This window comes from Varanus komodoensis, unplaced genomic scaffold (assembly GCF_004798865.1).
Source record: "Varanus komodoensis strain SLA01 unplaced genomic scaffold, ASM479886v1 scaffold35, whole genome shotgun sequence".
Lineage (NCBI taxonomy): Eukaryota > Metazoa > Chordata > Lepidosauria > Squamata > Varanidae > Varanus > Varanus komodoensis.
Genome location: NW_025335856.1, coordinates 3,045,615 through 3,065,549, shown reverse-complemented (window position 1 = coordinate 3,065,549; position 19,935 = coordinate 3,045,615). Strand labels below are relative to the sequence as shown.

The window sequence follows — 19,935 nt, the reverse complement described above, 5'->3', positions numbered from 1 at the left end:
TTCCGTCTCATCCTCCAGCTCTCAGCCTGAGCGACTGGACCCCAGACAACCAGCCCTGCTCCCGTCCCCTTTACGATTTTTTTTCCCCCATAGCAAAGGAACCAGGTGTGAAGGGCTGAAATAAAATGTTTTTATTTTGGCAGAGACACGATAGTGGAGCAATCCCCACCCCGCCTCTCCTTTCCATTATGCTGTTTCCATTCCCTTGGGCTTGATTTGGACACATCCGGTAATCTGGCCTGAAGTGAGGGCCATGCATCACACTGCCCTCTTATTCTCCTGTGTTTTTCCCAAAGAATCCCAGGACACACTCAACCCCCAGAGAATGTGGGTGGGGAATGAAACCCACACACTGCATAGATATTGGCCCCCAGCAGGGGACAGACAACCCCAGCAGGGAAATAGGCCATGAGATTCCACAAGGTGCTAGTCCTCAGAGACATAGACAAGCCATTTTCCTCCTTGGTCCCAAGCCACATGATCCATCTTGCCACAATCGTGGCTCCTTTCAAAAGCTGGGAGGAAGCCACAGTGTTGTGGAGTGTAAGGCAGAGCTTCTGAGGTATTTGTGTATGGAAGTGATGAGAGCTGCTCGAGGGGGGCGTGGTGGAGGGCTGGGGGGGACAGTCAGGAAGAGAGAGCCGGTCTGGCACTCTCTGGGGGCTTTCCTCAGCCCCACTGGGCCAGTCCTCACCTCCAGCAGCTCTCCTTCAAGCTGGGCTTTCCCGAACCATGTCGAAGTGTGCACATTACTTGGCACCATGGATGCTGGAGGTCGGGGTCCCCCCTGTACCGGCCAGTCCAAAAGAGCTGGCTACCCCGTCCGTGTGAGGCTGGTAGACCTGCGGGCACACGCGACCGAGGCAGGACGCACCCCCTTTGGCCCTGCACCCCGTCTGTTCCTCAGATAACCTTCTCTGGGAAACTCGCTTCAGGAGGTTGTCAGCCACCATGCTCAGCACCGAGTGGCAAGCACCCTTGGGGTGGAACACCCACCTCCTACCCACCCAGAGCAGGTTTCCAGCTTTGCAACAGTCTGTGTTCTTGAATTAAAAAAACCAAGCCGGTAATAATACACCGATAAGGTGACAGATGAACACAGCAAGCAGAGCTGAGGAAGGAAAAAAGGGGCCCCCGTCTGAAACAGGGCTGATGGGGCGGGACTGACAGCTGCGCCTCTGTCCGAACCACTGGTCGGTCATTTGCAGGAGGAAGCCGGGCTCATCGGGAGGCAAGTGAGCCGGGCTGGATCCAGCCACACGTCCATCCAGTTGAGCATCCAAGGACAACGCGGTGACCGAGCGAGACTCCACGCGGGGGAAAAGCCCTCCCTGCTGCGGCCGCCTTGCCCAGAGCAGCAGGCTGTGGGGGGCAGGCGCTAGCCACCCCGCTGCTGAAGTTTACCCAGCATCTTCTTGACCTCGCTCTCCACGCGGAGGAACTTGGCCTTCTTCCACGGGTTGGCGGTCTGCCGGCGGCTGCCCTGCAAGTCCTCCAGCAGCAGGCCGAGGTGCTGCTGCACCCGATCGCGGTCCCAGACTGGCAGGTTCTTCTGCACCACGTTGAGGATGATGGCCCAGTAGTCGGAGACGTCGGCCCCCATGGTCAGGAAGATGAGCACCCGGATGCCTCCGCGCTCCTTGCGCATCTCGTGCAGGGCTTGCTTCCCTTCCGCGCTGATCTCGTTGAAATACAGGCTGGGGAGGAGGGAAGGGGGTGAGGCATCAGGGACCAGGGAGCTGGGCCTGCACGGGCCAAGATTCAGCTCGGACAACACAACCGCCTGCTCTCCAGGGCTGAGCCTGGGCTGCATGTGGATTGTTACCCTTCCACTCAGAATCACGGTAGAGTAGAGTTGGAAGGGGCCATGAAGGCCATCGAGTCCAACCCCTGCTATCGCAGGACACCACGTCACACCCTCCCACTCAAGTGGCTGCCCAGTTTCTTTTTGCAGATGCTTCGTCTTCTTGCAAGGGACCCAAGGCTGCCGGCAAGGTTCTGCTCTTCTCCACTGCATCCTTGCAAGAACAGCCCCGGAGGGAGGCTAGGCTGGGAGTCCATGAGCAGAGCAAAGTCGCCCCCTGAGTGTCATGGCTGTGTGGGGACCAGAACCCCAGTCTCCCGAGCCCCAGCCCAACGCTCTGACCACCAAGCTGTCATTGAAGCAAGGCTGATCACCTTGCCTGAAGCCAGCTGGGCTAACAAACCATGGTTTGTTATTCATGAACAACCCAGGAAAGAGGGCTGGAACATATCTGACTGCAAACAGAAAGGTGTCCCAAAGCTGGATTCAGCCCTCCCACTGAAGAAGGCTCAGCACCCCGGACTGGACCACCAGAGAAGAGAGCCCGTGAGCCATTCTTGGTTAGCCAGAGGCAGCCTGGTCATGGGATCAGGGCATGTGCATCCGGCTGTCCCACGAGGCAGCTGCAGGACGGACGGACGGACGGACGGACAGACAGACAGACAGACACACAGACACACACTCACTGCACTGTTTCTAGAGCCGGGTGCCGCTTGGCCTCCTCCACCAGGGCCAGCGCGGTCGCGTCCGTCACCGAGTTGTAGGCCACGTCCAGTTCCCGCAGGTGCTGGTTCCGGGCCAGGTGCTGGGTGAGCACCTCCATGCCCCGGTTGCCCAGCGAGGTGTGCAGCAGCGACAGGTGGGTCAGGGAGCGGTTGCCGGCAATGCCCTCCGCGAGGTAGCGGGCTCCCTCTTCTGCCACGGGGTTGTCCGCGAGCCTGCGGGGAGGACCACGTGAAAGGTGGGCAGTGAAACTCAGACCAGCGAGGAGGCGAGCCTTCCCTCCCCGCAGCGATCCCCACCAGCGTCCCCGCCACTGGACAACAGCTTCCATTACCCCCAGCCAACAGCAGCAGGAGCCCAGTGCTCTGGGAGAGCACCGGCATAAGGAAGGCAGATGCAGCCGGAGCTGAAGAACCAGGGAGGTGTGCACAGGTGAAGCCAAACCCAAAGCAGGTGGATCCCCCGCGAGTCGTTCCCGGAAGCAAACGCAGTCATGCAACCTTTGTCGCAATGGGCTTCCTCTATCTGGCCCCAGACACTCTGGGACAGCTGGAATTCGTGAACGGTTTTCAGAGGCAGCCCCGATGTCACAACAGGGCCCCTTCAGGCATCAGGTTTTCTTCCCCACTTTACCCCTTTCACCTCCTCCCACCCCCTTTTCCCCCAATTTCAGAACGTAAATGCTCTGGGGCAGAGACCTGTCCTCTTGAACCTTGGTAAGCCTTGAAGTTCGCCTGGTGCCGGCACTTTATTCCTTTTGGCGCCAGGCTAAAACCTTTTTATTCTCCCAATGTTTTAAGATTTGCTGGTTTTAACTGGGGTTTTATTGTTGGTTGGAAATTTTATTAGGACGCTGTGCTTTGTTTTGTATTGTATTGTCTCATTGTTAAACAGCCCCGAGACCACGATAAGGGACAGTCTAGTAAAGTTTTTAAACAGACAAATAAATAAAGCACCGGGTGGCTTCTCCTTGCACTCCCCATCCTGAGAAATTTTGCAGTTATTCCTTCTTTTCCTCTTTCCCCGATCTGTTGCAGAAAGAAAGATTCGGGAGAAGCAGCGGGGGGGGGGGGGGGCGCAATGGAGGATTGCAAGCCCCAGCTGTCCTTGTTCGGATCCCTGAAAAGTTTTGTGCATGGGGCGGGGTGAGGGGAAGGCATAATATGACCCTCACATGAAAGCCCCCAGGTAAAGAAAACATCCCTCCGAGCAGTCGCGCCCACGCACAGAGCGCACAAAGCACGGCCCGCCCAGAAACGCGCCCTTGGCACTCACCGCAGGGTGCCGACCGCACAGTCCTCGTGCAAGAGCAGGTCTCGGATCAGCTTGCACGCCTCCGGCCCCAGGCTGTTGAGCTGCAAGCTGAGCAAGGAAAACAGAGCCCCGCGTCAGTTCTGGGTCGGGAGCCCAACAGGGGCCCCTCTCCTGATCGCGGGCTGCCACCTTCTGGGGAAAGGCGAGATTGCACCCTGAGGGACCTAGCAAGACACGGACTTAACCTGATTTTACCGCGTCCTGACGCTGCCGCCCACTGGCCGCAGGAAGAGCTGCATTTGCTAGGCTTCTGTGGTATACAAGGGCTTCTCCTAAGTAAGCACATGAACCTATTGCTTCCATTTCCAGAAAGGGAAAAGGAAAAAGCAGAGCCATTCTTGTTGAGTGGGTGGAATCCATTAAAGAGTTTTATAGTAATCTTAGGGGACAGGTGGATTCTTCAAAAGACCGATGACAAAAAAAAGTCTGCCTACTACTTTGTACACGGGAAGCTGCTGCATCCCCGTCAGAGCCTGGGGGTTGTGCGCACACATCCTGTCAAATTGCATCCCGGCGGGACCGGCAACATGGGAGATGCGATTGTATTTGGAGTGGTCCCAGCCCAGTTGCAGCTCAAGGTCCCGAGACTCTGCAGGATTTAGATTATCCCAAGGGGAGAGGAAGGGACCAGTGCACTCCCGTGGGAAGGGGAAACAGCTGCAGCCTCCAGAAGGAGGGGATATGCGAATGGTGGGGAAGGCCCCAGCGCTAGACCTCATGACTGGAGAAAAGTCCCATCAGGGACACAGTGGGCAGAGTGGAAGAACTCCCGCTTTGCCAGCGCTCCTCTCCCGAGGGAGAGCTGCGGAAGGGGGCTAGAGAGTTTCAGTAATGAATGACAGAGGGCTCAGCATTGCACTTTGTGCATGCTCAGGGGCCTGTATGCAACCATAAAGATTATTGGCAAAGAGATGCTTGTGAGACTGGAACTGCTGGGAGGGAGAAGCATGGGTCATGGTACTGGGCCCAGAATTGTCACACAGGCTGGTAGCAGCGGCTTTTGGGGTTTTGGGCCAGATTCCTTCCTAGCCCTGCCGAGAAGCGCTGGGGGTTGCACTGGGGACTTCTCCATGCAAAGCAGGTGGCCTTCTGCCAAGCCGCATCCCGCTCCCATTCCTGGAGGTGCAATCCCACCCAAAGGGAGGGGCCAAGGCAGCTGCCCTTCTCTAACTCTGGCCCCGCTCACCGCCCCCACTCACTGGAGCCTTCTGCATCGCAGCAGGACCGGGAACAGGATGCTCAAGCAGCCAACGTCCAGGTGGCAGGAGGCCAGGTTCAGCTCCTCCACCTCGTGGCTCGTGGTACCCAAGACAGCGGCCAAGATGGAGCATTTGAGGGGGGTCATCTTGACGGAGGAGAGGTTGATGGTCCTCAGGGACTGGATGGCCTCGGCCGTGAAGCGCTCGTTCTGGAACTCGTGCAAGAAGAAGAGGTAGTCCAGGAGCTCGGAGGGCGGCAGCCCCTTGCGGCTGTTGCGGATGACCGTCTTCTTCATGGCCTTGGCGATCTCGAAGGCTGCCAGGTTCTTGATGGGGCAACCCAGCTGGTCCAGGATCACCCGGTTGCGCCGGGAGAGCAGCCCGCCCATGAAGATGGGAAAGAGCTCGAAGACCTCGTCATCGGGCGCCTCGTCGGGGTGGCGCATGGGGCCCTCCACGCCCAGGATGCTGAAGTTGATCTGGTCCAAGACGTCATCGTTGAAGTAGTCCTCCTCCTTGAACATCTCCACCGCCATGGTGCGGGCGATGGTGTCGCGGTCCTTGCCACTGAAGCGGCTGAAGTACCGCGGGAAGATCTTGACCAGGCTGAAGAGCAGCGGCAGGACGCGCAGCGGCAGGACCTTGGAGACGATGCCCAGCAGCAGGGACACGTCCTCGCTCACCTTGCCGATGATGTCGGAGACCTCCTTGCCCACCCGCTGCGCCAGGGTCTTCTTCTCACCCAGGACCACGTAGAGGGCCGCGAGGTACTCCTGCATGGCAGGGATGGTGAAGACAAAGGTGTGCTCCTTGGCCGCCTGCACGCTGGGCGCCAGGAAGAAGCTCAGCACGTCGCTGCGGAAGACGTTCAGCAGGTTGAGCTCGCTCTCCGTCTTCATCCCGCCCTCGAAGCAGCGGCGCAGGTCCTCCTCCGAGAAGGAGGTCTGCCGCGACATCACCCCTTCGTAGGCCAGCTTGCCCACCGTCTTGGCCACGTACTTCATCATGGAGATGTTGGAGGGTTCCGTGCTGTCCAGCACCTCCCCGCTGAAGTTGAGCCGGAGGAAGCTGGTGTAGATCCCGGCGAGGGTCTGCGTGGGCGGCACCGCCTTGCTGAAATACAGGAAGTGCAGGGTGGTGCACACGAGCCAGCAGTAGGAGGGCAGGAAGCAGGCCACCGCGATCTGGTTGTGCCGGTCCAGGTTGCGCGAGAGCATCTCCAGCAGGTTGTCCTGCTCGCTCGCCTCCTCGGCCGTGGGAGGGCCGGCAGCGCCGGCGCAGTCCGGCTGGCTCAGGCGCATCTGGAAGTACAGCTTCTGGAGGCTGATGTCGGAGAAGCCGCAGACCTCCACGTAGCGGCCCACGAACTTGCTGGGGATGCGGCGCACTGCGGAGGGCCGTGTGGTGACGATGATGCTTGCCTGGAAGAATGCGCGCATGCGCATGCGGGTTAGGCCAGCTAAGGTGTAAATCTCGGGATGCCGCATTCTAGGCCAGCTGCCAAGCCTCTGCGTTCATAGCCCACGGGCTTTTTACAGCCTCTTGGCTATTTCAAGTTGTGCTTATTATTAGCTTTAATAGCAAAGTTATTATTATGAAAAACAGTAATAGGAATAAATAAATAGGAATACATTGCTATTAGCAGTAATTCCATCTGTACCTCACCCTTCTTCCACTGCACTCAGAGGAGGACAGAGAGAGCTGCCTCCAGTCTCCCCTCACAACAACTGTGCAGGGTGGCCGGCTGGTGCCCTGAGGACACTGAGGAAGCAGGGGATCAAAACCCTGATCTTCCCGGCCAGCTCCAGCGTTCCAGCTTCTATATCATGCTGGCTGCACATCAGGGGGAGTCGACAGAGAATGCTCAGGCTGTGTATATTTTATTACTGTACCCCATGTCTGGGGTGCGGAGCCTGTCTGTGGACCCAACCTGGTCCCCGGGGGTGCTCCAGAAGGCCACAGCCCCCTTCCCTGGCTGCAGGCCCCCCACCCCGAACAGGGAGCGCTTAGTATCGTCAGAGTCTGTGCAGCGCTTCCCTCTGTTCTAGAAGGCCGAGATGCCCTCTTGCACGGTGCAGCTCCTCCTGGTAAGAGAGTCAAGCAAAACGATGCAGGCACATCTTGGGTCCACCCCCTTTCCTTTGGCCCTCCCACCACTCTCCTTTGGCCCTCCCACCACTCTCCTTTGGCCCCACCCCCTTTCCTTTGGCCCTCCCACCACTCTCCTTTGGCCCCACCCCCTTTCCTTTGGCCCTCCCACCACTCTCCTTTGGCCCCACCCCATATCCTTTGGCCCCACCCCATACCCTTTGGCCCTCGCACCGCAAGGGCTTCTCCGAAATGCAATTTGGCTCTTGAGCTGAGAGCGGCTCAACCCAAAGGAAAGACCCAAGTCTCCTCCACCCCAAGGACTTTGGGCTCCTGGGTTCACCCCAAAGCAACCGCGACTTGTGATCTCCGGGAGGGCTGCCTCCTGGTGCCAGGCGGGAAAGGGAGGCCCAGCGGGAGGAGGAAGGGAAGGGAGCAGCCCCTGCCCCGCCTGGGCCGTACCCACCTCTGGCAACAGGTACTTCCGGAGGAGGTTGACCACGATGGCCGAGGGAGGGGCCGGCTCGTTGGGGTCGCAGCAGAGCTCGGTGCGGGCCAGGCGGAAGTCCAGGTTGAGGCGGTCCAGGCCGTTGAGGATGAAGAGCACCTTGAGGCTGGGGGAGTCCAGCGCCGGCAGCACCTCCCGCAGGTGGAGGTACTTCTTGGTGATCAGGCGCCGCAGGGAGGTGGGCGCCCCGCTTTGGGAGAGGTCCTCGCAGGAGAAGGGGATCAGCAGCTCGAAGCGGGGCAGCTGCCCGTGGCACCAGTCGATCACCATCTTCTTGACGAGGGTGCTCTTGCCGGTCCCCACGGTGCCATACAGCACGACGTTCTTCACCTGGTGGCCGCAGCCGTCCGCGTCGAAGAGGTTCTGCAGGCCGAAGGCGCAGCTGCCGGAGGCCTGGAGCTGGCTCTGGACGGACCTTTTGGGGGACGGCTTCAGGACCTCCTCCAGCGAGCTCTCCCGGATGACGGGGTTGACGTGCGTCGTGTCCAGCGAGAAGGAGGGGCCGAACTGCCTCTCCTCGTTGGGCTGCAGAAGGAACCAGCTGGCCAGGCTTTTCTGGTGCTTTGCAATGGCCTCTGCAGAGAACAGGGGAGGAAGATGAGAGAGGAAGGCCCATTCCCAACACCAAGAGTGGTGGCTTGCTGGCTGCAGTGAGGGTTAAAGAAACCAGCAATCATGGTTCTAGTCCTTATGGAGGTAAAGTACAGCCAAAGGGGATGTGAGCTGACTCTCAAGAGGCTGTTAGAGTGGTTGGGAATGTTTCCCAGGAGTGGAAAGAGAAATTCCCTTGGTGAAGAGAGCCCTCATCTACCATTTGCAAATTTCTGTAGCTACATCAGAATAAATTGCACAAAATTTAGGCAAACTAGAGAGAAACTAACTTTTTCTGAATTTTGAAAGAGACATTTTCCAGCACCAAAAACAGCTGATTTTTATTGTTATAAAATTGTGGAATCATTAGGAGTCTGGCTCAGCTCCCCAAATTGGCACAACTTCCTCTTATCATGCATCATCATTCGCTTTAAAAAATGTTTGGCATAACTGACACTCATTTTGCTAGTTGTGGGGTTACAGAGAGCAGTCCTGTACTGCTAAGTACTGTGAAACTTCACGGTCAGAGCACTGGAAATGTTACCCAGGCAACCTTTCAGCTTTGTGCAACTCCAGCGAACTCAACCCTCAAACTCAGCCCTGTCAAGCTTGCTTCACATTCATAAGATCTAGAAACTTGGTTTTAAATTCTGATGATTATTTTGAACTAACAGCTGCTCACTCCTGCCATTAATAGCATGCCTGGAAGAAACTGCAGAATTACAGACATCACTGAGGACATCCAGCCTGATTGCAATGCTGGATATTTGCTCCTGGGTCAGTCTAACTGCCGACCACTCAGCTGAGCCAGGAAATGCAGTAAAATCACAAGCTCGTGGCCTTACCAGAAGTGGCCACATTCTTCAGGGTCTTCTGACTCGGCCTGGGAGAGGCTGGCTGAGATGGATACCCGCCCTGATAACGGATGAAGCCCCTGGAAGAGGAAAAGGGAAGCCGTGAGAAAGCCAATGCACTTACCTGAGCAGCCTCATGGGGAGGGAGCTTTGCTGGAGGCCCCCTCCTCGTCTCTCCCACAGTGTCTGTGGGGAACACGTTGCTCCCCCTTTCCCTTTCCAGTAAACCAAAATGAACCCTCATTTTTAAAAAGTCCTTTCTCAGAGCTTAACAGCTTTTCAGGGGTGCTTTCTACAAGAAGGCTGTGAACCAGCTGCAGACATCAAAGCAATGATCCCTTCAATCGGTGGCAGCAGCTCCTGCCCATGTGAAGAGTGTGCAGCATTATTGTCAGCAGATCCTGCGAATGGTTCCAGTGTCAGCTGCCAGGCCGACCATGCGGCGCCCGAGGGGGCCGTCTCACCTGAGGGTTGAGGCTGCGAAGCGCGATGTGCGGTTCGTATGCGCAGCCCTGGAGATGAATTTGTCCCCAGCACCTGAGAAAGGGAAGCCCAACAGGCAGGTGAGGAGGATGCAGGTTCTGGGTCATTTCTTGGCATCGCTGTGACTTACACGCTACGGACGTATCTGTTAAAGACACAGCCTCGTCAAGGGCATTTCATCCATGTCAATGTCAAAACAGAGATACTGTGGGGGGGGGGACACTTGGGTTGGAACCTGGCTACACCTGCAGTGCTATGACAGCATTGAGGACTGGAGAAGGCTGGGGTGGCGCACTGGTGGTCTGCAGCCAACCCCCCCCCCCGCGACACCGGGGCAAGTGGAGAGGAGCCAACAAACCAGGGTGCCCTGAGGCGCCGCTCCATGGATAGGCCACTACAGACGCCTGAGCCCTCCTTGCACGCAGCCTCAGGCCCAGAGTCTGATGGGGGGCAGGGACTGAGCCACCGTCCTCCCTGAATCTTTAGGTGGCCGCGCAGGCAAGGAGGGCGCTGTGCCAGCATCAGCCTTTCCTGCGTAGATCGGACGGGCAGTGGGCACCGTTCCTCTCCTTGCATCCTCCGCCATTTCGTTTCACTTCATGCGCGTGCCGCTTCGCCACAGCGTGTGCCCACAGTGGCCCCCCATCCCGGAGGAATACCGACCCAAGAACACGCACCGACGCACAAGTGCGCTTGCCCGTCACCTCCGCCACAAGCAATGGCTCTCAGCACCACGGAACCATTTCAGATCAGGGACGGTGCACAGCATCCGTGGTTCCACAGGCCACAGTGCTGCCTTACCCGGCACGAAGTCCATGGGCCCCATCGGAGCTGTGATGCTGCCGCCCTTCCGCCTGGAGTCCATCTGCTTCAGTCTGCCCCAGCTGCCCCCCACCTGGGGGAGCCCCCTCCGGAATGGCATGGCGGCAGGATCCTACCCTTCACCTGAAACACATGCGGCAGGAAGAGAAAGCCAAGCTGGTGTTCATTTCCCTGTGGAACCCCCTCACCTACACACACTTCCTAAGCCGTTCCAGTGGGGATCCCTGCCTGGAACAATCCACCGGCCCAGCCTGGGGAAACACCTTTCCTCTTGCTTCTGTTAATGTGATTTTTTTACCCAGGCATTGAGCCCCCGCGAGCAGCGCCCCGGCAGCTTCCCGCTTCCAGGCGCGTGAATTGCAGGCTTGGGTTCTAGGCATTGTGGAAGCAGGTTGCCAGTTGGGCAACACCAGCCCTGGGAGCGTCTGCAGCTCGGCTCGCTTCCGAATTGAAGGCAGAGCATGAGAACGGAACCCAACAGACTGAAGAGGGCCAACCTCCACAGGACTGTTGCAAGCCCGGCTCAGGGTGCCAAGCCATGGCCTGCACCTTTGCCGCTGAGAACCGGGGTGCTCTGCAGGTCCCTGCGGTGCGCTGGCTGCAGCTGTTGTGGAGGAGAAGCGATGAAGGAACTTTTTGCCTCTTGTCCTCCACTAGTGAGTTTTTCACTAGATGGGCTTTTTAGGCTGTCTCACCAACGGTGAGTTGGAGTAGAAATAAAGGAGACTGGAGGAGGTTCAGAATAAATTGTTTCCTGGCCTTTCTGATCTCTCCACCCTCCCAAATGCCTGCTTTCCCTGCTCTTTCAAGTTGACTTTCTGAGACAGCTGGCACGGTTTTCTCCGCATCAGCTATGAGGGATCAGTGGGTCAGGTGTCCAACTCCCCCTTCCAGGGTTGGAGGCTCAGTCTCCTCTCTCAGAAGGGGTTACTCTGCAGCAGAAAACGGATTAAAAGGCGTAATTACAAATACAGAAAGCCATCTGTTTAGAAGTGAAGTTATTTGAAATGTTTAAAACCAAAGCTAAGAGCTCAACAATGATTAAACAGGTCAGTGGGCTAGCCCAATCCTTCACAAAAGGCTTGGGCAAAGAAATAGCTCTTTAACGAGGGTCTAAAAATAATCCCTGATTGCTGGCCATGCTGACTTTGGCTGCTGGGAGATTCTCTCTCTCCATCTGAGGGACAGTAGACTGGCAAAAACAGAGATACACCCCAGAACTGGGCTAGTCGATAAAGTTCCAGCAAGTGGCACAGAAACATAATCCACACAAATATCCTGAAGGGCTTCTAGCTCTTGAATAGGGAGGTGAACTGTGCAGCCCATATTTCCACAAAAATATGCAAGGGAAAGGGAGGTGACAGGAGGGAAAAAGAAGAGCCCTCGATCAATCATCATGCAACCTCTTCACAAAGATCCAAGTTCTGAAACAGTTTTCAAAACTGAAAGAACTGCCAAAACAAAGTGCTAAGCGGTAAACAGGCATTGATTGCCGCTTGGGGACAAGCCGATCTTTTCTTCCCGGCGGCATCACTTGGACACAAGAGTTGCAAAGGTTCCTCTCACCACTGAGAGCCCCAGTCGCTTTCCAGCAAGGGTGATGCTCCCTCTGGAGGGGAGGGGGTCTTTTCTTTTACCCCAGAGGAAAACTGGAGGGCAGCATGTTTAGCTTCGGCACTAAGAGCTCTCCGGGTCACGCAGGCATGCGCACCTGAGAGTAAGTCAGAAGGACGCGGCCTCACCTGTGAGTGCCCATGCAAGGGACCCGGCTGGGGACGGCGCGCAGCGGAGGGCCCTCCCCAAACGTGCCGCCCGCTGAGCCGCAATCAGCGCGGGCGCGCGGGCGGGCGGGCGGCTTCTGCCACCACCCCGGGGGCGCGGGGACGAGCGCAGGGGGCGCGCCAGGAAGGCGCGCGGGCAGGCGAGGCGCGGGGAGGAAGCGGGGCGCATTCCGCACGGCGCGCGCGGGCCCGGGTACCTCCTGCGCCCCGGCTCGCTGTGCTCTGGCGTCGCAGCAGCAGCAGGACGACCCCGGGGCCGCGCTCCGCTCCCCCGGCCTGCAGCCCGGCTCCCGTCCGCTCTCTCCCCGAGTCACCGTAGGCGGGGAATAAGCCAGGCCGCCTCCTCCTCGGCTTAAAGCAGCAAGCGGGGCGGGCGGCGCCAGACTTGTCCCGGCCCGTTTCGGCGACGCGAGAGGGTCTGCCTAAGTGTTTCTCCGCAGCAGTGAATCCAAGCACCCCACGCCAGCAGGAGGGGAACCGTCGCCTTTACGTGCCAAGTGCCTCTCGGAAGATCCCCTTTTAAGTCAAGAGAAAAACAACATGGCCCATCCTGAAGCTCAATCTACCTGATAGTTAAGATAGGCAAAATGTTTACATAATGCTGGGATTGCTCTGTACAAGCTTGCAGTCAAATTGCAGACCTGGAATTCTTCAATCAAGCAGTCTCCCCCCCGCCCACCGTCCCTTCCGGCCTTGAGAATGAACGAACTCTGGGCATGCAAAGCTAGCCTGAGAAATGAGAGTCCTGCAGAATGTCTGGACAGTGTCCCGGCTCAGCTTCTGCCTAGTCTCCAGGGGCAGGGAGTCCCCGTATCTGTGCAGCCCCTTGCACTACTGATCGATCCATTTGAAAATGACACTTGAGCAGCCATTGTGCACTTAGGAATGGGGCTGGCACAGCTAAGAAGTTCATCTGGCCTTAAAGATTGCAAAAAAAGGAACTGCACCAATTTGGGCTCAGCCGGCTATCTGTTGCAATCCGTCCCGAGGACTCAGAACTGAGAAAACCAAGATGAGACCGCATGAGCAGTTCCGCTGTCTGCTCCTGCACACCCCACCAAGCTCACATTCCAGTCCCCCTGCACCTCTGCTACAGCTTTTGCTCAAAAGTTTTGCTTTCGTTCCACTACTCAGAGCAACCTGGCCTGCTGCAGAGCACAGGAAACCCACCAGCACCCCGACCCTGAAAGTTTACCTCTGCTGAAGCTCCTTCCCAGCTGACGTTTGGGGTGTGCTGCTGCCCCTTGCTTCATGGGAGACTCAGCCGGGTGCCTGTGGGGATTTTTACAGCTCGTTCTAGCCTCTGCCAGGGTCGCTCTGCATTCAAAACAGGCGCCTTTCCTTTTCTCTCATCGGTAGTTCTGTTTCTCTCCTGCCGAGGCTTCTGCCAACTTTTCTGCAGCTGTAACTTCCTGCCAGTTTGGCCCTTCCCACTCAGCATTGCAGCTGCTCTCTCACTCCACTGGCAACATTTCCAAAAAGACAGCAGGGCAGATTCAGAGAGAGAGAGAGAGAGAGAGAGAGAGAGAGAGAGAGAGAGAGAGAGAGAGAGAGAGGCATTCCAGCTCATACAGCACCTTCCTTTGTGGCCGAGCATCATCAAATGGGGCCTCTGCAAAGCCACGGAGAATGCAGGCCATGGCATTTGGACGTGTATTATAACTTGAGATTTTCCTGTGCACTGCTTAGAAATAGGCTTCAGCATCTTTAGCCACATTTCACTCTATTGGAGAAGTGGATGGAGAAGTCTCTGCTTCCGGAAGTGGTCAGGCAGAAGCTCCCAGGAAGTTCCCAAGGTGGATGGAGACACGTCCCCACTACCACTTGCCCTCACAGTACTATAATACCTGTAGCTCAACGTGGATTAGGACCTGGTTACGTGAGGGGCAACTTCTTATGGACCTTATCTGAGCAGGTGTGCAGCAGGTGAGCAGGTGATGCTCACTTTCCTGGCTTGCAATATGCAGCAACTCAAGAGAGCTGTTCCCCATTCAGGTCCCCGGAGTGTGGGACTTCCACCCCCCTCATATACAAGCAGTGCTGATTCTTACAAGCTTTCAGCACTTGTAAACAGCTTTTGGTTTTTGTTTCTGTTTCTGTTGCACCGTTGATTCGTTTTCCTTGTTGCAATGCATTTGATTTTCAGGCCTGCCAGACAAAGTCCAAACCTGGCCTTCAGCGTGAGGCCATTTGAAAAAACAGCTTCGTTTTGAAAAAGCACAAAAATGTTTGTGTAAAATTTGGATGCCCACCCCAAAAAGTGGTGAACCGGGGCTGTCCCTTCAGAGATGTCAAAAAAGGGCAGCAAGCCAGTGCTTTGATGGTGGAAGGCAGCACACCAGTTGGAGCCCAGTTCCCCATGCCAGAGTGTGCGACACACTCAGGCTGCAAGTGACTCCCCGTGATATCAGACCGTCTGAGACGATTGCATTCCAGTTGGTCCAGTTTGATCCACAGTGACTCTCTACTGGAAGGGAAGGACTGCAGATGCTATCATCGATTGGCGTGGGGTCGAATGAGGAACAAGGAATGATCCACGCACACGGCAGCCTGCAATGGGCTTTTGATGTGCCTGCAACATGCAATCCATTTATTACGACACGCGCAAGACTCAGTACTGCTTTTCCTTAAACAAGGTCATATGAATAACATTTAATGTCATTACATTTTGCTGGGGCCTTTGGGAAGACAAGGAAGTTGTTTTGGGGGCAACATTTAATCTATTGTGAACAGCTTTCATTTTATACATTCATTGGTACGTGTGCTAGGGCAGGCCTTCACTGGCACACCCTGTGAAAACACCCCCAAACAGACATGAGTCATCACTTAAAAGCAAGTGAGTCACTCTGCAATGAGCAGGAAGATCTCATTCTCATTCTCCATCCATCCCTGTCTGTTCCCGGCTTCTCCTGCATTTCCTCTCTCAGCAACCAAACATACAAGTACTGCTGTGTCTTGGACAGAAGGGAGGAAATCTCATTGCTAAGTGACTAAGGCAAATTGTTCCAGTTTTGCCTGTTCTTGTGGGCCTGTAGGAAGAAAGCAAAAGAACAGGGCAGAAATTCTTGATATGCTTGTTGTGTGTGTGATCCAACTTACATACAAATTTGACTTGAGGATGTTCTCAGGAATGGAACGTGTCCATAACCTGGGGACTACCTGCCCCTTCCTCTGTGTGTGTGTGTGTGTGTGTAAATTAGGCCATGCACATTTTAGGCAAATGTGTCTCTCTTCCCTTATCTGGCAATGCCTAAACAGCCACCTGGTCAAGACTGCCTCCTCCTGGCCTCATGCAGTTCTTGCAGGACCCCAGAAACACACGAGAGAAAGGGCTATCGTATAAATATAGGTTTTATTAATGTGTGAAATCCAACGGAATACAACAGGCCCTGCATGAACACTTGAAACAAGCAGCGAAGACCAGCCACACCCGCAGGCCTCTCTGGCCCTACATTAAAAACCCCTCCAGGACCAAGACGTCAGGAGGTCCGCAACCCCAGCCGTCTGCTTCAGAGTCTTCCGAGAGGGCCGCAGCTTGTTCTCGTGTGATTGTGGAAAGCTCTCCCAGCAAAGAGAGATTGCATTTTTCCATATTGCATTTATTCCCTTAAAAAACCAAATAGGGCAGACACAGAAGAGAGGAGGGAGGAAATGTAGGAACCCTTGAACCCAGTTTAGCAGCTTTGGTTGAACTAGGCTCGAAATGAGGAGTGCAAACCCGCCCACACTTCTGCCTGTGTGTAGCCATTCAGAGGCACCCGAAGGTGCCCGACAGATCTGTGGGAGCAATACGAGGTGCCGCCCTCAGCCTGCCTCCTTGGGGGAACCCCACTAGTCTCACTAGCACAGGGGTGGGATCCTCTGGGTTTGGCGAGGGCCTTGAATCCCGACACCCATCAACCCCAGCCAATATGGCCAGTGGTTGGAGATGGTGGACATTGCAGTCCAAGAACAGTTCACGGGCTTCCCGTGGCCTCTGCGCAACCTGGTTAGGACTGGGCTGGAGAAGAATGCGTTTCAGGTACACTTCCCGAGGGAGTCGCCACCACTAAAAGTGCGTCTTCTGAGTAAACATGCCTCTTACTGCTAGTGGTGCTGTTGATGTACTTTTTGCCTCTGATTTTGACACCAGGTGCCTTCTCCACAACAGAAACAACGGCAAAGCCTCTTACAATCCAGGAGCCATTGAAATGGCTTGTTTCGTTCCGGGGGCGACAGCCATGAGCACACGATGTCCCAAAAGGATTTCAGCCGCAGGGGAAACACCTAGAACAGAAGAGCAGGAAAAGCAGCAACTGGCTGTTTACTCCCAGGGAGGCGTTGCTAGCAAAAGGATGTATGATGCTTAAGGAGGCTTGGGACAGCCGGGATTCCCGGGAAGACACGTTCCTTCCGAAGCTACAGAACTCTCTGGTCTGATCTTCATGAAATGGGAAAGAAACTCTTTTTGTGCTGCCTGACTTTGGAGGGTGGTGGTAGTGCTGGGGGGGGGGGGATGAGGCCCCCCGATCTCACTTCTCCCTTGTGTGCCGCACTTCTTAGTCTAGCACCGATAGTCAGGATTGCAACCACTTCTTCTGTGCGTGGAGGGACAGGCACCAGGGGCGAACGGGGGCGAACGTGCTTGTGGCGTGAAGGTGACCCCAAGGACGGCTCTTGCGCTTGATCCTGCGTTGCATGACCTCCGGAGAGGCGTGGGGGCAAATCGCGGGAAGCCACAGCTTTGCTCCGCAGACAAGCCTTTCGGGATACAGTTCCTCGCAGCTGCAGGCTACCCCATATTTTTGGGAAGCTTTGCTTCCTGTCTCGCCACTAATACAAGGATGCAAGACTACAATCTCCATCACTTCCAGCCACCCTGTGATGGGACTTGCGGCCTGACATGTTGCAGAAGGCTGGGGAAGGGTCTCCTCCCCGTATCTAAACTTTCAGGAGAATTAACTTCCTGGATTGGACTCCATCGTTTAGCAAAAATGCTGACAGCTCCTATGTTGAGATTCATCCACAGGGAACATGCTGGTGCATATAAGGAATTAATTTACAGTTTCAGGGGAGAGGGAAACCCAGTCCCCCTGCCAGGAGGATATGCAAGATCAAGAAATGATGCTCACACACTCTGCCCCATCCAGAGGACAGCCTGTTGGTCTCTATTAAAAATGGAGAGCAGGCCAGCCCCCCTGTCTTCATTCCCTCGGCCGGCGACCTTTCCCCCTGCATCTCAGTGCTAGGACAGTGGGGGGAGAAGGTCCTTCTCCATGGGTGGCTCCATCTGTGGCGGCGGCTCTCAGAAGGACTCCTGAGCCCAACCAATGCTTCACCAGGTTGCAAAACATTAATGTTCAACCCCAACCCCGGCCTCTCCTCCAAAATCTAGTTTGCAAATAAGGTGATTCTTTTCCAGCAGCCCCCAAAAGATAAAAGTGCGGTTTGGGAGCCCGTCCTCCCTCTGCCCCACTTTTTAAAAAGGCTGTTTTAAAGTGCATGGCAGCGGCCCCTTATGACCAGCTTTGGGGGGCCTTCACCCAGGAACCTGCTCACTTTGGTTCTTGTCCTGCCTTCAAGTAAGTGCCTAGGAACACAGAGGGTTTGTGGCCTTTGGCACAGGGTGGACACTCCTGGCGAAAGAGATGCTGGCAGTGGTTCTGCAAAAGTCTGGGCTGTTATTGCTGCAGCAGAACCTCTGTCCTTCCTCGCCAAGAGAAAGAGGAGAGGTGGGAGGGGTGCACCTTGGAGGCATCCCCTTGAAGAAGGTGCTCCACCTGCACAGGGGCAAGTGGAGGGGGGGGAGGACAGGGATCCCAAAAGGAGCTGCACTATGTCTGCAGCTCAGGAATCAGCCTGCTGGGGACAGTCAAAGCATTGCCAGTCCTGTAGTGCTCTCGACGGACCAAACACACAAGACAAACCATGTGGGGTAAAAGCTGATACACCTGGGTGCAAGCTTGGGAGTCACTCTGGGCTTTTTCATTGCCAACGAGCCATGCTGGGCTGGACCAAGGGGCCAACTAGGCCAGCATCTGGTTTCCCCACAGCGGCCCATCACAAACCTTCAATGAGCACACAGATGAGCCGACGGGGCTTGGAGGCACCAAGCCCTCCAGCAGCTGGCATTCGGCAGCACGCTGCCTCTCTGTGCCCGTCCAGATGAGTAGCCAAGAGGCTGACCTCAGCGGCTTGCCTTTGCAATGCTGCTTGGCCCAATTCAAAGCACTGTCTCCTCCACTCTGTGCATCGCAGGGCAGGCACAATGAGATGGAAAACTACATTTCCCAGAAGTCTGCAAGAAAGCATCTCTCTCTCTCTCTCTCTCTCTCTCTCTCTCTCTCTCTCTCTCTCTCTCTCTCTCTCAATGCTCACACCTCCACCCACTGCAAATCAGCCATTCGTCATTTCCTGCCCTCCTGGAAACCTCCTTACAGCCGCCTGCAGATGAGCAGTCTCAGCTGCCAGAAATATCTATTGCCGTGACGTCCCTGCTGATCCAGAGGAGCCAGCATGCCTGGAAAAACAACACTGCGGCTGATATTGGTGGAGCCTTCCAGGCAGAGTTTTGGGGCAGAGGTTCAGAGCCCCACACAGCCAAACGAGTGAGCAAAGCTCCAAATTCCTGCACATTTTGGGACAAGTGAAGCCACATACATTGCCCTCCAAAGAGCACACCCTGCTAGTCCCGAGAATGACCCATCTGCACCACCGAATGCTCTTAATATCTCACAGGAATGTCAACTTTATCCTTCTTCCTTACATAGAAACAGAACAAGTCAGAAGGGGCCTCCCGGGCCATTTAGTCTGACCCCCGGCTCCGGCCGGCTCCGCTCACGACATGCCCACCATGTGCGCATCCAGCCTATCCTTGAACACCCTCACCGATGGGGCCTCCACCACCTCCCGTGGGAGCCCAACCCACACCCTCAGGGTCCTGACTGTCAGGAAGCGCTTCCCGGCATCCACCTTGAATCTTGGTTCCCTGAGCTTTGCTCCACTGGACCGCGTCCTGCCCTCATCTGCAGGGGAAAACAGGTCTCAACCCACCTCTGCGCAACACCCCCTCACATGCCTATATGTCACCAACAGAGCCCCTCACAGGAAGGAAGGTTTAGGATAAGGAATGTAAAGCAGGTGCCATGATAACAATGGATTCTCTTGAATTGCTGCTTGTCTGTAGCAGATGCCCAGGGACAGAAGACGCGGCAGGGTGGGAGAAGCTGGTAAAGCTGCAAACGTGTTTAATCCAGGCTCTGAGCACCGGGCTCTGGAAAGGAGCAAACAGTCCTAAGATCACCAGCAGATTTTGCTGGCATGGTAGCCAAGAACCTGAGTTCAGATATCACCTTCCACCCGTAAATGGAAACCAGCCAGCCTACTTCCTGAAAGGGTCCTGCTAAGGCTGGTGCAGGAAAAGGAGGATTGTTCAACGCACCTGCAAATTTTTAAATACCAGAGAGAGGATTAAGAAGGCCGCAAAGGAGAGGGGTAATAATAGCATGCTGTGGATTGTCTTAGTATTCAAAGATGGCACCTCAGTAAAAGGAGAGTGACGGACTGCAGCTGCTGGTTGGCATCTTCATAGCGAATGTGCGAAGCCAACAGGAACGGAGGATACGCCAGAGCTCTGGACCAGTCCCTCTCCTCCTACCAAAGTCCGATGGCTTTTCTTAGTGAGGGTAAAGTGGCACGCAGGGCTGCCGTGTTCATGGCAGGTATGCTTACTTATCTCATACAGATTTCCCAGTGCTTCAAAACCTGCCAACCCAATTGATGGGAAGAA

The 19,935-nt window shown here is 55.7% G+C and overlaps 1 protein-coding gene across 3 annotated transcripts; it reads right to left on the bottom strand.

Moving 5' to 3' along the window:
• Positions 1 to 108: 108 nt before the first annotated feature.
• On the bottom strand, positions 109 to 13,541 carry NLRX1 (NLR family member X1). Of its 3 annotated transcripts, none has more exons than XM_044439588.1 (9): positions 13,363 to 13,541; positions 10,366 to 10,509; positions 9,546 to 9,618; positions 9,073 to 9,161; positions 7,595 to 8,211; positions 5,041 to 6,461; positions 3,803 to 3,889; positions 2,491 to 2,742; positions 109 to 1,697 (listed from the first exon to the last, which is right to left on the bottom strand). In XM_044439588.1, the coding sequence occupies exons 2-9, from the start codon at positions 10,484 to 10,486 to the stop codon at positions 1,379 to 1,381; spliced, it is 2,979 nt and encodes a 992-aa protein (XP_044295523.1). In that variant the 5' UTR covers positions 10,487 to 10,509; positions 13,363 to 13,541; the 3' UTR covers positions 109 to 1,378. The 3 variants fall into 3 exon arrangements, with proteins under 3 accessions (XP_044295523.1, XP_044295524.1, XP_044295525.1); XM_044439589.1 differs by lacking the exon at positions 13,363 to 13,541 and adding an exon at positions 12,365 to 12,541; XM_044439590.1 differs by lacking the exons at positions 9,546 to 9,618; positions 13,363 to 13,541 and having other exon boundaries at positions 10,366 to 10,505.
• Positions 13,542 to 19,935: the final 6,394 nt, after the last annotated feature.